A 16,207-nucleotide genomic window follows, 5' to 3' on the forward strand; every position below is an offset into this window, starting at 1 on the left:
GCATCCATTTTGAAGGATAGCACAAATACTCTTAATGAAAGTGATTAAACTAACGAACACCTGATGCTTGTTTTCTAGTTTTACAATCTGTGTGAGCTATTCAGAACCGGTGGGTAAGTTCCTGACACAAATGACATCTTCATGGTGAGTGTGGGGTGAAGGGAGTTATACCTGTTTTGGGATCATTAAAGCATCTCATAAACTGAAAGGCCGATTTATATGAACAGTCATTTTTCTGCTAGTATAAACCCAGCTTGGATGTTCAGTAGGTCCATCATATTTTTTATAGGGAGGCATAATAATTCTGCCTTGTTCATTTCATTATTTATGGGCATAGCTTCATATGGTAGTGTGGTTCTCAAGCAACATTTGTAATAAAGTGTCTGTTTGATGAAGATAAACTCTTAACGCTGGTAATATATTTCTTTATTTATTTTGCACTCTGCTCTTTTTCTTTAGCCTTTGTAGGGTGACTTCGTAGCAGGGCCGGAACTAGGGTAGGCAGAGTAGGCATGTGCCTAGGGCACAAAGCTGAGTGGACGTCAGGCACTTACCTTCTATGCCCCCTAGCCCTGTTCCCTTTTCGTGAATGCGCACACGTCTTTTGGGTGCTGCGACCGGCCAGGTTACCTAGGGCGTCTGGCTGCCCTGGCGCTGCTTAGTAGTTAGAGGGTATTACAGTCTCTAGCAGTGCTATGCAACTGGCCAGATGCGCCCCGCCACTGCCCCCCCCCTTGTGTGGCCCATCACATGAAAGTCTGCCATTTTTCATTCATATTTAATATATTTAAATATATTGCAATATATGGACAAACAATCCCTGTTTTGTTTGAAGGGTAAGGCATTTTAGTAGCTTAAGGACAAAATGTTTCAATATCCATACTATATTGATAATGGGTTGAGTGCAGAGGACCTTTTGTATTTGTCTTTGAATTTTATGGTAACAGCCTCATTGTACCCCTGCTTAATGTTTTGAAAAATTAGTGGTGAGCACAACTTTCCCTTCTCACAATACCAGACCCTAAAGACTCTCAGTCTCTCTTCTGTATTCTCCTTATGATTACATAATATTTATATGCCACACAACACCAAATGTTATATTCTAACTACCCCTTTTCATCAGCAATAGTTTGCATTCATCTCATCACCTTTCACTGACTGGTTTCTAAGGCAAATGGGACCCTTACAACAACACAGCAGCTTCTAAACAGATTGGCAGCTTCTAAACCCAATTGGTATTGGGTTTTTTGGCTTCACACACTTCCATTTGACTCTCCCTGTACATATTAACCTGGCTTTTTTAAGAAACAACCAACCCTTTATACCCAGCCCCTTAATACCCAGAATAAAGACAAACACACACAGAGGCTTTGTGGTTAATCTGTGTAAATCACAGCTTTATTGATGGAATAAATTAGGCTTTTTGATCCTGAGGAAGGCAAAAACCCTCGGAAGCTCGGCCAATATGCTTCACTAGAGGGAAAAATTTCTTCCTGACTCCTTATCGGCAATCGGATTTGCTCCCAGGATCAATGCCACATTTAATCAAGGCAAACAGGGTGAGTGACATAGAAATCAGTATGGCAGCATATACATGAGCGCCTTTAAGCTACTAGGTGAATGCTGCATTTCATTCCATTTTACTAGACCCGAGGCATTCTGCAGACCCGGCTTCTGCAGTCTGATGGATGGAGTGAAAGGGAATGCAAGGGCTACAGAGTGGCTTAAGGGTGCACCTATATATATAAAGCCATGTTTTGAATAAAAGGGAAGGCACCACTAGTGGAATTGTGGTAGAAGGAAAAGAAGCAAAGGGCAATATGGGAGCATATACATGAGCACCGTTAAGCTGCTAGGTGAATGCTGCATTCCTCTTCATTACATTAGACTCCCCAGGCAGCCTGCAGAACCCGGCTTCTACAGTCTGAGGGATGGCATGAAAAGGAATGCAGGGTCTACTGAGCGGCATAAATGTGCTTATGTGTATTCAACCATATCCCTGTCCCCAGTATGTACTGCTTGCCCCTTCTGGCAGCTGTGATTCAGATGTTTGTGTGTGCGTGTGTATGTAAAGATATATATATATAACATGTTTTAACGTTTTTTAACTATTTACAAGAAAAATCATAGAAGAGGAGTAGGTAAGGGTGATAAATGGTGAGGGGTATGTTCTTATTTAACAATATGTACATAATGGCAGCCTACTGCCTCAAAAATGTGCCAGTCTGTAGGAGGCATTGCCAAAAGTCCAGTTACCGGTTGCTGGTAGGTTGATGTCTGTAGACCTGGAAAAGGAGAAACACTAAATTTGTGGAGCAGCCACTAACTTGATCCCTTTATCCTGCCTTCCATGTTCCAGGCTGTGTTGGTTTCTTGTTCTTTTACGTCATTAGCCTGGCAAGATGATGTCTGTTATTCTTTCTTGGACTCCCATCTTCTATTTGCAGCTAACATGCTGCATAAGCAAAGTCATAGAAGGCGTCTGAGATTTCTTCTGCCATTTCAGCGCAGATGCCTTTGGGTGGAGTTATATTGGGATCCAGCTTTGTAAATCTCTCATCAAAGTATTTCAGGTCCTCTGGACCTTTTAGCTGTGGAACAAAAGGGGGCTGCGCTTTCTGCTCCAACATAGCATTCCAGTCGAAATCCTGCAAAGTAGACAATAAGAAATGTAATTCAGAGGCACTTAATGTTGAATTATCATCCCAGGCGTGATATTGCTTAATGTTAATGTGAAACTGGGGAGATGACTCTCCATTGCTAGACAAGGTGGGACCGTAGCCGCAAACTTTCTATACAGCTATTATCTATTATTACAGCACAATAGATCCTAGAATATTTGTCACTGTAATGACAAATGAAAGGCGAAATATTGGTAATGATAAATCGAAACTTACTTTGAAGAAAGGATGTGCCGCGACATCAAAAGCCCCATCCACAGCAGAGCCCAGTCGATCTTCTACGTTCTTTTCTAAGAGCTAAAAAGAGAAAAGTGGTGTTACTCACACAGGAGTGTTCTGCCTATATGGGGTAATAAGTCACAATTAGCTGATCTGAATCTATTGATGTTACTGGGACAACTTACCTCTGATATTAGGTTTCTTGCATCTGTGTGCAGGGTTGGTGGGTACACTGGTTCCTGTTCCATAATTGAATCAAATAGACATTCCTGGTCTTTTCCAGTGAAGGGTCTCTGTAAGGCAGAACATCAGCATTTTTATAGCATAATGGATACAGTAGTGGTTCAGTGATGCATATGTGCAAAGTACTGGTGTCATTGCGTTTGCAATGTGTTTGATCCCTGCGTCGCTGTTACTTTTATAAGTAGAGAAAATAATGAAAGATGAGAGTCTCTGGTACTTCCAGAAAGATTTTATTTTTACTGTATTTTACATTTTCATTCAAACTACTAATTGAGCTCTCTGCTTACCTTCCCTAGGAGCATCTCGTATAAGATCACCCCTAAAGCCCACCAGTCCACAGCCTTGGTGTAATGCTCTCCGTTGACAACTTCTGGAGCCATATAGGCAGGGCTTCCTACTGCGCCACTGATGCTGCCGTTGGGTGCAAGTCCTAAAACACGAGAGGAAAGGTAAGTAAAGTGAAGGCCGTCACAGCTGATTTATAAATAGTAACACATTCTGACCACAGAACTGGGCACAACAGAACTACTGTTCCAGCGCAGTCAGATCAGTTCATTTGGAAATGAACATTTCTAAAGTGCATTTATGGTATAGAAACTGTGGATTATAAGGTAAACTTACCATCTATGCTGAGGCCGAAATCGGCAATTTTGACATAACCTTGGCTGTCTACGAGGAGGTTGTCAGGCTTCATGTCTCTGTAATAAATACAAAAGAATGTTATATAATATCTTGTTCTGTATGTGCCAGAACAATGTATTTCCTGCTAGTCAGATGAAGACGTAAGCTGTGAAACCAACACTTTTTTTTGCTTACCTATGTATAATGCCTTTTTCATGTAACTCCTCCAAACCCAGTGTAATACAGGCTGCGTAGAACCTACAAAATAATCAAAATACAAAGTCATTAAACGTTTATCCAGTAGTTTAGTCAGTTGGCTAAATAACCAGATAATGTATGATTTAGCAACAACTTTGTTTGTTCTGCCAATCCTGTCACCTGAGCAGCCCACAAATGAATCTTTGAGTGGCAATATCGAGATACCTAGCCATGTACTTCCTTCTGTGGCAATATTAATGGTTCTGCTCTGGTGAAATGATTGTCTTACGTCAAATGCCCCCATGTGAACCCCACTGAAAGTACAGTCCTGCTTACCTAGCCCTCGGTATGTCAAAAGTTCTAGCCTTCTGCAAGTGGGTCCTTACACTGCCACCGGCAGCAAACTCCATTACAAAGAAGAGCATATTCTTTGTATGGAAAGTGGCGTATAAATTGACAGTATAAAGGCTCTCCTTGGTGATTTGCATGACGCGTTTCTCTGTCAAGATTCTGAAAAAGAAAATCATGAAAATGTGGCATTAGCATTTATTAAAGAACAAATTACAGTAGAACACGGTGCAAAATTGTTGGAATAATGATCATTCCCTGAGAACTGACCCATCAATGTCATCAGAGGTGTAGATCTTCCCTTTGGCCATGGCTTTTACAGCACAATATTTCTTTGTGGGATTGTGCTGAATAAGGAGAACCTGGAATGAGAGAAAGCGTTTAGTTAGCCTGAATGAGACAATAAATGTACCAATACTTCTAATGAACTGAGAAAATTACCTTTCCGTATCCACCTTTGCCTAGTAGGGCGCAGCGGCGGAGGTCTTTTCTGGCAAATACCGCTGAATTCCAGGTCTCTGAAAAGGAAATTGCAGATTTAGACCCACTTCATAAAACAGAATGTTCTTCCAGTATTGTATGTGTTTGCTGTTTCATCATACATTGGTTCCCGTTCCTCATCCATCGGGGGCTCTGCTTCTTGATGTTCCTCTGGCTCCTTACTTGCTTCTGGAGCAGCACTGGGGTCATCAGGGGATGACTCCTTTGATGTTTCACATGGGGCTTCCTCTACATCTACAGACACCTCGCTATGAGTATAAAGGCAAAGTTAATGTCATTGCTTTTGGACATATTCATTTTCACATTAGTGTAGAAGTTATTGGTACAGCACAGGGTAAAAAGGAATTCCATAAGTTCCAATGAACAGAAAAAGAAGATCTTTTCTATGTATAAGAATATGTATCATACCGTATGTCTTCTGTTTCTTCCAGCTCTAGTACCGGATGTTCTGTCCTTGGGCTGAGCTCATCAGCGGGGTCAACTGGAATTTCAAGAGATGCTTCTCCCTCCTCGCTGGACTCCACATTATCTGTTGGTACGTCACTATAAGGATAATTAAAAGAAATTTTAAGTTTCATTTTTTTAATACATATATTTTAAGTTGGTTTTTCATCCCTGTTAGTACCATATGTATGAAGGGGAAATTAGCAGCACTACAGAAGGAAATGTATCAATTCAATTGTATAGTAAAAAAAGGCCTTATAGCTATATATAAGATTTGGACTCCCACATGGACCTTACCATTTGTCCTCAGTCTCAGATATCTCAGCATGAGGTGTGTCTTCTTCTGACTGGGAAGTTATGCCATCTGTAGGCTCCTCACTTATATTATAAAGAAAGAACAATTATTAGTTGTTACCGTCATAACATTATCTGTATCAGAAGAAAAAAGTTTGGGAAGGCTTAAAACATTCCACATACCTGTTGGAGATCAGCTCCACCTCGGTGGTATCAGGAACTGGTTCCTCTTCAGAAATGGAAAGCTGAATCTGTAAACAAGCCAATCTACGTACGTGTGAAGTAGAGTCACTGGAGCACTGTGACATCTCTTGCACTTCAGCTGCAGTGGCCTCCTGCGCTGCTGGGAGTTTGTCACTATGATATGAAGTGACAGGGCCACGTGAGGGACTCTCCAGATTGTCAGTAACATCTGCAAAAGTGAAAGGCCATTTTATTTTTTTATCCCAACTCAGTGTGATGTTTCCCTGTAATAACATTTCTGAATTTTGAAATTACTTGACACCCTGCTATGTTCAGCAGGAGACAAAGCAAAACAAACTTCCATATCTCACCTGGGCTCTCCTCATTGTCTCTCAGGGCAATCGCCTCATCTGGTTTCTGAAGGGCAGAGTAAAGCCTTTTAAGCTTCTTCCCTGACTCCTTCCAGATCTTGTTTGCTTGAGCTAAGATCTTCTTGCCGCTCGTCGATTCATCGAGTCTGTCAGCCCCAGCTGTCTGGATCTTCATAACCAGATGTTCTCTTAAATCCAGGGAATTTGGCCTTGACCAGTGATGAGCTTGGTCAAGCGATGAATAAGAATCGTCCTGTAAAGGTGAAACAAAACCCGTGAGAAACATGAGGGCAAATGTTTAAACCTATATTGGCAGGTTGAATGGAGTGATGTCCACCTGCTACATGTTTATACAACTTGTTTTAGAAAGCCTAGTTGCTCAATTGGATGGCCATAATTGCCTTTAAAAGTTATATTATATCAGCTGATGAACGGTTCTACGTATGTGCTACCTTGTGGGCAGAAGTCTACGCAGAACTGCTTAATACTTTGCTACGTACATGGAAGCTTCTCTATGATAAAGGCTGAAATTTGTTACACCGAGCTGTGCTTATTTTGACAGCATTTTGCTATGGTCTACTTGCCCCACAAGTTATTGGGTTTCCTTGTCTTTTCTACGTCCATGAACGATTGTTATTCTGACTATGGATCCCTTGTGGTATATGGGGACTTATTTGGACTTGTCAGTGTGCTGGGAAAGGCAGCTTAAATTAAAATTTTTTTATTTTTTAGCTATTGCTATATATGTGTTGGGTCCAATGAGTATTCACAATGCTGATACTGTATGTATATATTGGGTGATGTGTGTACCTATATGGTTCTGGTTATAGTGGCTTCGGAGCAGCGGAGCCCCAACCCTCACGATTCTACCTTCCGACGCCATTTACGGTGTCCCTACCCAGGTTTGCCTCCCCATTGCTTAATACAGCATTATTGTTGCTACTGTTGGGTTCTAGGGTTTAATTCTGCTCAAAGTTGGGTCTGAGCAGAAAGGTTGGTAATGTTTTCCATCATTTTGGCGGTTAGCATGGGCTGGGCTGTAAATAGTTCTGTAATTTTTTTTCTCAGGTAGCTCAGGCAACAGACACGTAATGGTCATGAAACTTCTGATAAGCTGTTTAACACATGGGAACAATATAGATTATGGCTAAACCCCTTTCAATTTTCAATTTTAACATGGAATGTTTGGGGGCCTTAATGACTGTGTGAAACGAAAGGTAGTGTTAGATTTTGTCAAAAAAAATACATCAGAGGTAAACATGTTACAAGAAACTCACCTGATAGGGAGTAAAGTGTTAACTCTAAAAAGACCGTGGGTTGGTTGGGCCTTTCATTCCTCCGTTTCAATATATATGGGGGAGTAACTACACTTATCAGAAAGTCAGCGAATTTTCGACTCATTTCTGTACATTCAGCTCCACAAGGGTGTTCTGTTTTTATTCACTGCTATCTCAACATGAAGTAAACTATTTTGACTAATATTTATCTTCCACCTCCCTATTCTGACAAATGTATTATTCAACTAATGTCTTATGTAGCAGATTATCCAAGGGCCCAAGTAATAGCCTCTGGTGATTTTAACACTGTATTGGATGATTGTATGGATAGACAGTGTATCCAGGGTACAATCCAGGAGATTAGATCCACTAACCTCTCTATGTTAATGTCTACTATGGGTCTTCAAGAAGCATGGAGGCGTATGCTCCCACAAGAAAAGGTTTTTTCCTGTTTTTCTCATATGTCCCTATCTAGGATTGATATGGCTTTTGTCTCTAGTGATTTACTTCCTAACATCCGTACGGCCATTTACCTCCCAAGGGGAATTTCAGACCGTGCCCCATTGCAAGTGATTTGGGATAATGGGACCCCTTTGCATTCTCAGATTCAGTCATGGTCCTTTAATCCTATTTGGTTGGACATTATAAATAATGATGAGGGATTAGAATTTAAAATAGAGGATTTTCTTTCACCATAATTTAACTGCAGATAATATTGAAATAGCTTGGCATACCTTTAAGGCCTACTTTCGAGGCCTACTACATTCTGAAATCACTGCAATTAAAAAAGCTTCTGCACGGGATGAAACTAATTTAGAGCAGTGAGTTTGGCAATTGACTGTACAGAGTCATATTGATCCTAGCCCACAGAACTTCCAACTTTTAAGACAGGCTGAAACTGAGTATAATTCCCTGTTGCAACAAAAAGCTAAGAGAGGTTTATTGTTTAATAGAGCAAATTTTTTTGAACATAGTGAAAGAGCAGGCAAGTTACTTGCTTATCTCTCTAAAACGCACGACACTCCTCCTATAATTTCTGAATTTTATGATGATCATGGCCAGCTCATCACACAGACTAGTCTAATTAAAGAGACCTTCGCTAATTTCTATAAAACACTATATATGTCCATATTGCAAAACAGTGCACAGGAAGTTTCACAATTTCTGAACGAGGCCCATCTCCCTCAGCTCTCACAAGAACTAAATCTTTCTTTAGGTCAGGATATTTCTGAGCTGGAAGTATATGAGGCCATTAAAAGTACCCAAAAATGTGAAACAGTCGCCTGTTCATCCCATGCTTCGTTATATGTCCCGGATATGGTTAATGGCACTACAAATTACTAAAGAGCAACATACAGATCCCCGCACTCCGTTATGGAATAATTTATACTTTTGGCCCAAATGGGTAATATGAAAGTTTGGTCTGATAAAGGCTTTGTTACAATAGGGGACATATGGTCTGAACGGGGCATCTTTACGTTTAGAGACAACAGTCTACTGGATTGCCAGGAAATTGGTGGCTTCAATATTTGGGAGTGCGACAAGCCCTTATGGCTACGCATCATTTAAAGGCTATACAGGTCAATGAGAATAAGCTGCTCACCTATTTAAATAGATCATCCACTAGGGGCTTAATTTCCAGTTTATATGCAGTGTTATTGCAGGCTAGTAATGATGCCCCATTGGAAACTCTTCAGATTAAATGGGAAACAGCAGTGGATATTATTCTAGATTAGGAATGGCAAGAGGCCCTTGAGTCTCCTCAAATAGTCTCTGTATGTTATAAATTGAGTGGTTCAATTATATGTCTTACATAGGGCGTATCTTACTCCAGTAAGATTGCACTTGATAAGCCCTGCTATACCTGAGGTCTGTAATAGGAGCGTAGTGGAGAAAGGCACGTTAGTACATATATTATGGGAATGTAATATTATTAAACCTTATTGGGCTGAAGTTTTAAATCATCTAGATAATATTTCAGGGGTTGTCATTCCTAGAACATCTAAGGTCTGCTTACTGAATATCGTGGGTCGTACGGTCTCTAATCAGTATACCAGAATATTTATTCATGAATCTCTCTTCTTGGCTAAAAAACTTATAACCCAAAATTGGAAAAGTAGAACTCCCCCAGAAATTCAAGTATGGATAAATATCATACAGGATACTTGTAATTTTGAACGTATAATTTACTTTAAAAGGGGTTGTCCAGATAAGTTCTATAAAATATGGGATAAATGGGTTGATACATTTTCCCAAATTCAAACTGTTAATGCTTAGTGAATAATTGGCTATTTTATTCAGCCTTTCATTGTTATATGAATAGGATGCTAGTGGTGGGTATTCTGTTGGGTGTGCAGTGAATTGCTCTTAATAACAAAGGTGTGCAACAGCAGCATATTTAATATTGACTATAATTTTGTGTTTTATATGTTTGTAAACATCTGTAATACTGAATACGAAACACTTTTTTTCTGCTTTTGTGACTGCTGTGCAGTCTAAAATGTCATTCGTGTCATTGTCTAATTTGGAATTTGCCAATAAAAGCTACCTGAATTTAAAATAAATAAATAAAAACATTTAAGTAACATCCCTATGCATCCCATTGACACACAAACTTCAGTGTCTGTATAGAATACTTATTATCCTAGTAATATTGCTCCTTCCCTCCATTCCTCTTAACAGTAACCTAAGACTGCCACATGTTGCTTCATATATATTCACATACCCACCAACTAAATATAACAGTTATTGTAAGTCACACATGTATCCCCAATGCAGCCTCCTCCCAATGCTCAAAACATTAAATGAAAGGCTTAATATTTCCATCACACTTACCATATCAAAACACTGAGTTTTGCAGGGAAAAGCGCCCATTTTCACTCCTACATGGAAAAAAAAGATGTTTATATTTAGGCATTATAAAGAGATTAATTCTAAACAGTACAAATAATTCAGGAAAGAATGAGTGATAAAATGAATCCTCTAATCAAAAATATATTGTTGTACATCACTTTAGGGCTGTGGAACATGGGGGCATTTGTTCCCTTACTAAACCATGGATTTGTCGGCAAACCGACCTACCGTAAACACCAAAAGGACAAAGGCAGAAGGCAGTTTCCAGCGATATTGGTGGATCACCTCATGTGGAAGATACAGCATATTCCACATGTTAGTAAAGGGAAAAACATTATTGGGAAATTTGCTGCCTGGCAGCACAGATTTCCTCATGTACCTTTAATTTAGCCTTAGAACAATAACGACACGGCTTATGAGGGAATAGGTTCCAGATCCAAGTACCTCTAAGGTGATGGCAAGGTGAAATGGCCTCTCTTGTGGGCAGCAAAGCCTCCAAAAATAACATTCCCCATTTCTATTAGTCACATGTGATTTGGGTTAGAAAGCAGCGCGAGTACAAAATAGGTGTTCAGTAAGGACATAGGTGTCAGGCGATATTAGGGGAATTAGGTAGCATAAAAGAACCCTGAAAGCAAATTTTCAAGATTACCTCTTAAGTGAAGTTCTTCAGATGACAGAAGATGAGCAAAAAAAAAACCAAAAGCCCAAGATGTTTTGGCTTTTGGCTAAAATACAGGGGCCGGCACAAGGCCAGGGAACCCCGGAGGGTCTCCCTCTTTAGATTGTGGCTCTCCTTATATGTGTTCACAGACAAATGTAATAATCTGAATTAAGGAGATGCCAGAAAAAAAACCATCCAAAATCGCTGATAAATTGCTAAAAAAATAAGCAATCCGCACACTGTAGCAATCTGTATAGGGAAGAGAAAAAATTGACAAATTAGCTTCAGAGATAATGCATGTAGCACTTAATATTTCCTATAAAATACAGAGGAAGGCAGAGATCTGGCTATTTTACCCTTAACTCAAGCTTTGTGTCATTCCCATCAGGTACTGACCATCAGTTTATACAATATAGTACCTCATAGCAGTCAATCAAAAATGAACATTGGTACAGTGAGAGTGAAGTACATCAAGAGTCAATTCAAGAGTGAGTTTATTCTCATTTCATCCATATACGTTTGTACATTAAACAGTGAAATGAAACAACGTTCCTCTAGGACCATGTTGCTACATAAGATCACTGTCCAAATGCAGATTGCCCAGTGTTCACCCCTACCCCCCTGCTATAGGAAACATTTAGCAATCAAATATTATTATTCATTAGTATTCAATACCATGTACCTTGTTGCCCCCCCCACACCACACACATATATGGAAGATTTGAAGGGAAAGGGCATGCGAGAAATTGTTATTCTGTAAAAGGAAAAAACATTGCTATGTATTCCATTAAATTCAGTTGCAAGGTTGGTATATCAGAACAGGGCAGATACCCAGGGACAGAGGAACAAAACTCTACACAATTCTAAGGAGCTTGTTAATACTGGGCATAAATATAAAATATTTATGGGGAGGCATGGGGGTCCCCAAATGTTATCTGTTTATGGACTCCAAGTGGGAAAAGTGTATATTTGCTGTCAGCATAACTGCATAACTGCCAAATCCTGGGTCTGTGTCTCCCAACCAGATTAAAGGCATCTCATAAGCCCATTTTAGGGGAAAATTCTATAAAATCTGTGATCGGAGCAACACTCGTTCGTCTGGGAGGGCATAACCCAACTATTTCCCTTTTATTTCTCTAAAATATGGCTTATTTGGCAAAAAAATGTCTCAGAGGGAAAGTACACTCATCACCCTGCCAACCAACGGACTAAACCAACTGTCAATCCTTAGGTGTAAATTCACCTCTCATCCCTGTTCTTAAATCATGAGACTTATTAATACAAGTTATTGTGTAAAAGGAAAAAGCATTGCTATTTATTCCATTCAATTCAGTTACATGTGAAGGTTGGTACATAAGAGCAGGGCAGAGGGACAAAACTATAAGGAGCTTGTCAATACTGGGCATACAAATAAATTATTTTATTGTGAGGCACAGGGGTCCCCAAATGTTACCTACTTATGGGGTTGCTGTAGAAAAAGTGTATATTTGTTGGCAGCCCTGCATACCTGCCAAATCCTGGGTCTGTGTCCCACAACCAGAGCTAAGATTAAAGGTATCTCCAAAGTCCATTTTAGAGGAAAATTCTCCAAATTGCCTAAAATCAGTGAGAGTATCAGTACCTGTTAGCCTGGGGCCCATCACCAAACTGTTTTCCCTCTTTTTTATAGCTAAAATGAGCGTTATTTGACAAAAAATCTCAGGGGAAATATACACTTACCACTCGCTGCAATGCCAACCAACGGACTAAACCAACTGTCAAACCCTTAGTTGTTAAGTCACCTCTGTTCCCTGCTCTTAAAGGGGAAGTGTACCCTGTTGATGAGTGGGGTTTATATGGCAGTTATTTCTGTTTAGATGTGCAGTATATACAAAGGTTATTATTTAAGCAGAGCATTGCTTTTTATTTATGGCCTATTGAGTCAGTGCAGTTACTGTGCTGCCATATCTGTAGGGTCTTTTCATTCATCAGCCATGGATTCAATCACTGTGCGCTGGGGAGACTCTTTAATCAGACAGCAGACCCCTGGGGACACAGGAAAGTACAGAGGCCATGGGAGAGATTAGTTTGTGAACCTTCCTTCATCTTTATCCCCAAACACTGTTTCTATGACTATGATCTATAAGAATTTATGCCGGTCAAGGTTAATATGTATATAGTATGATATATTCTGCAGCTCATAACAGAGATTATACATCATTCCCATCAGTCCCTGCCCCAGTAGAGCTTACAATGTAATGTCCCTGTCACATTCACACATGCAACTCACTAAAGTCCAGTGACTTGCTAATTGTAATGGAAACTTTTCATTTTAAAGAAATCCCTAAATGTATTGATTACATCCAAATTATTACATCAGGGATGGGCTCTTTAATGCAATGCTGTAGAATTTCAACTCCCAGCATCCCCACTGGAATATCTCACTTGAAGCCCATGATTGAATTACTGGTATAACTAAGCAATTCCTGTACTTGTCTCTCTGTAACTCACTGCTGCTATATGTTTTCCTTGCAGCCTAAAGAAGCTTCTGCTCCCCACGCCCAATGACAACAGGGTATGTATATTGTTATCTACTGCCCCACGTTCTGCAACACTTACAGCTTTCCCAACTCCAAGGTATCTCTATCCATCTATCTGTTTGTCCGTCTTTCCAGTGAAACAGTAGAGCATCCCAGACAAATATTTCCTGTCCTAGAAGCACATCTTCAGCTTTATCCCCAAACTTATTATAGGAGAAACAAACCCTTAATGAAAAAAAAACCCCAACCCTACATAGACCGCTGCCCCCCTGGGCTAATTCCCCTAACTCTTTACTTACCCCTCCATGCAGATTCTGTCCAGTGGAGTTCACGGGTGCCATCTTTTTCTCTTCAGTAATCTTCGTAATGAGACTGGTGAAATGGTGCATGCGCAGTTGGAGCAAATTTCTGTTTGGCGACAACTGCGCATGCGCCGAAACTCATGAAAATTGGTGAATTGCTGGTCTCATTCCAACGATTACTGAAGCAGCTGAAGATGGTGCCTGTGAACTCCGCTGGAAAGAATCTGCACGGAGGGGTAAGTAAAGAGTAAGGGGCATTTGCCAGGGGGGCAGATAGGCTGGGGGGTCTATGTAGGGTAGGGTTTTTTTTTTATTAAGGGTTTGTTTCTTTTCTTTAACTACCACCAGCATAATGGAACACAGTGTCGGACTGGGCCGGCCGAACCATGTTCCCCTGATCGGGCACCCCCTTAAGAAAAACTTTTGTTGCTGCTTTCCTCTACACAAGCATGCTGTGCAAAGGCATTCGCGCAGCCCCGCGCCACACCAGCGTTCACGCAGAGGGAAGCCGGGAGGGGGCTCCCCGATGACTGCCTGGAGGGGTCTTCATGTGGCAGTCCCTGTGGGCCCCCATTACTCCAGTCCGACCCTGAATCTGCATGTCAATGTTTATCTAGTTTTCTTTTTGTTCTCTTGTCTGTTAGCCTGTATCTGTCTCTCTTCCTTTAGTGTGTATATGCCGGCTGATGAATTCTGAAGTGAGAGTCAGTGTTAAGCCCAGCTCTCTGTTCTGGTGGATCAGTCTGATCATATGTTACATTTCTTTTGTCTCTCCTTTAGGAGTGTAGGTGTAGGAGATGTTCAGCGAGGGCAAAATATGGTTAGAAAATCTTTTCAACTCGAAGCTGTGGAGAAAACCTTAGCAGGACTGAGGCTCTTCAAACCCAGATGTCTTCCGAAAGGGGGTACATGCAGATGAAGAACTGCTGGCAAAAGGTATGAGAGATTAGTTTTATGTACACTGTTAATGTAATGAAATAAAACAGTCACAGATATTCTGGTCCAATACAATAGTGACTTTATAACTCAGCCTGCAGCCTTGTGCCTTTATATTGTCACAGAACCCTTAAATGACCTCTAATATTCTTATATTTTACAGTTGGGGGAAAATTATCCTTTATAGTACATGTGATACATTATCCCTTGTGATACCCAGAGTTCCCTGTATAACACAGCCTGCAGCCTTGTGCTTTAATATGGTCACAGTACCCTTCAGTGACTGTATGTCCTCCATATTACCTTAAAAATATGGGATACCTTACAATGGCATATTTGAAAGAAAACTATGACATCCCAAACTCTGAAACTTTTAGGGCAGCCCAAATTCTACACTGGGTTAATCAACATTGGCTTCGGAAGGTCCCTGAAGCACCTACACAAACTTACTTTGAGAGATGGTGCACCAATAATTCTGTCACTCTCAAAGCGGTTTCTCTTCTCTACCGTAATATGATTTCTCCAGCCAGCCTCACGGACTTAAACTACATTAAGATGTGGCATAAGGAACTAAACTTAGTCCTCCCAGAAGAAGACTGGGTGAAAGCCTGGGACAATCTAAAACACAGTTCCAGGAACACCATAATATCAGAAGCAGGCTACAAAGTCCTCTTTAGATGGTATTTGACTCCAGTGAGGCTGGCTAGAATTTACAGAAATACATCTGATAATTGCTTCAGAGGCTGCTCGTCCTCGGGTACCATGTTCCACATTTGGTGGTCTTGCCCTAGGGTGACCAGATTCTGGACTCGGGTCTATAATATGATTTTTTCTGTTTTGCAACTCAACTTAATAAAGTCCCCTTCTGAAGCCCTCCTATGTGTTCCCCCTAATGGAGTTCCATCTTTGCAGCTCAAATTGCTAAACCACATTTTCCTTGCTGCTAGACAAACCATCGCTAGGTCATGGAAGTCACCCAGCATTGACTTTGCTATATTTAAAGGGAAAATGGACTGGATTTTCATTAATGAGAGACTTACAAGTTTAGCCACTGAACATTACTCTAAGGTTATGAAAATTTGGCAGCCCTGGATATCCTACAGGTTTGGTGACGCCACTCCCTGGAGTGTAACGACCCTTTAATATGTACGACATGGTCCTGAGAATGTGATATGTGTATTCCACTATTTCAACCCCCTTATACTCATTAATCAGGGGGCATTGGTACCACCCTGAGATTCATCCCCCCCCCTTTTTTTTTTTTTTTTTTTTTTCCTTTTCCCCGTTACCTGATACAGTAGCCTGTTTGGCTATAACTTAAATACTTCCCAAGTTAGTTGAATGACTCCCCAGTGTGTTTATGTATTGCTCACAGGAGATCCTGCCTCTGGTTTCTATATTAACTGTACGATGTAAACTACTAAGAAGTGAATTGATACCCCAAATACTGCTGAGTCGTACAGTCAAGATACTTGTATTAGATCTCTGCTCCTTGCTCATTGCTTATTGCTCGCTCTGAACTGGAAATATTATGTTGTGATCAATAACATGTT

At 40.5% G+C, this 16,207-nt stretch overlaps 2 protein-coding genes across 2 annotated transcripts in view; one reads left to right on the forward strand and one right to left on the reverse strand.

Moving 5' to 3' along the window:
- LOC100217317 (uncharacterized) overlaps nucleotides 1–16,207 on the forward strand; it is a 48,257-nt gene that overhangs the window by 27,671 nt on the left and 4,379 nt on the right. The window contains 4 exon segments of the mRNA NM_001142789.1: nucleotides 3,440–3,592; nucleotides 5,243–5,346; nucleotides 13,412–13,451; nucleotides 14,499–14,654. Coding sequence (NP_001136261.1) covers nucleotides 3,440–3,454 — 15 coding nt within the window. The 3' untranslated portion in view covers nucleotides 3,455–3,592; nucleotides 5,243–5,346; nucleotides 13,412–13,451; nucleotides 14,499–14,654.
- LOC121402824 (protein kinase C eta type-like) lies at nucleotides 3,671–4,785 on the reverse strand. The gene is made up of 3 exons (XM_041589566.1): nucleotides 4,581–4,785; nucleotides 4,299–4,472; nucleotides 3,671–4,022 (listed from the first exon to the last, which is right to left on the reverse strand). The coding sequence occupies exons 1-3, from the start codon at nucleotides 4,619–4,621 to the stop codon at nucleotides 3,956–3,958; spliced, it is 282 nt and encodes a 93-aa protein (XP_041445500.1). The 5' UTR covers nucleotides 4,622–4,785; the 3' UTR covers nucleotides 3,671–3,955.

This window comes from Xenopus laevis, chromosome 4L, assembly GCF_017654675.1.
Source record: "Xenopus laevis strain J_2021 chromosome 4L, Xenopus_laevis_v10.1, whole genome shotgun sequence".
NCBI lineage: Eukaryota > Metazoa > Chordata > Amphibia > Anura > Pipidae > Xenopus > Xenopus laevis.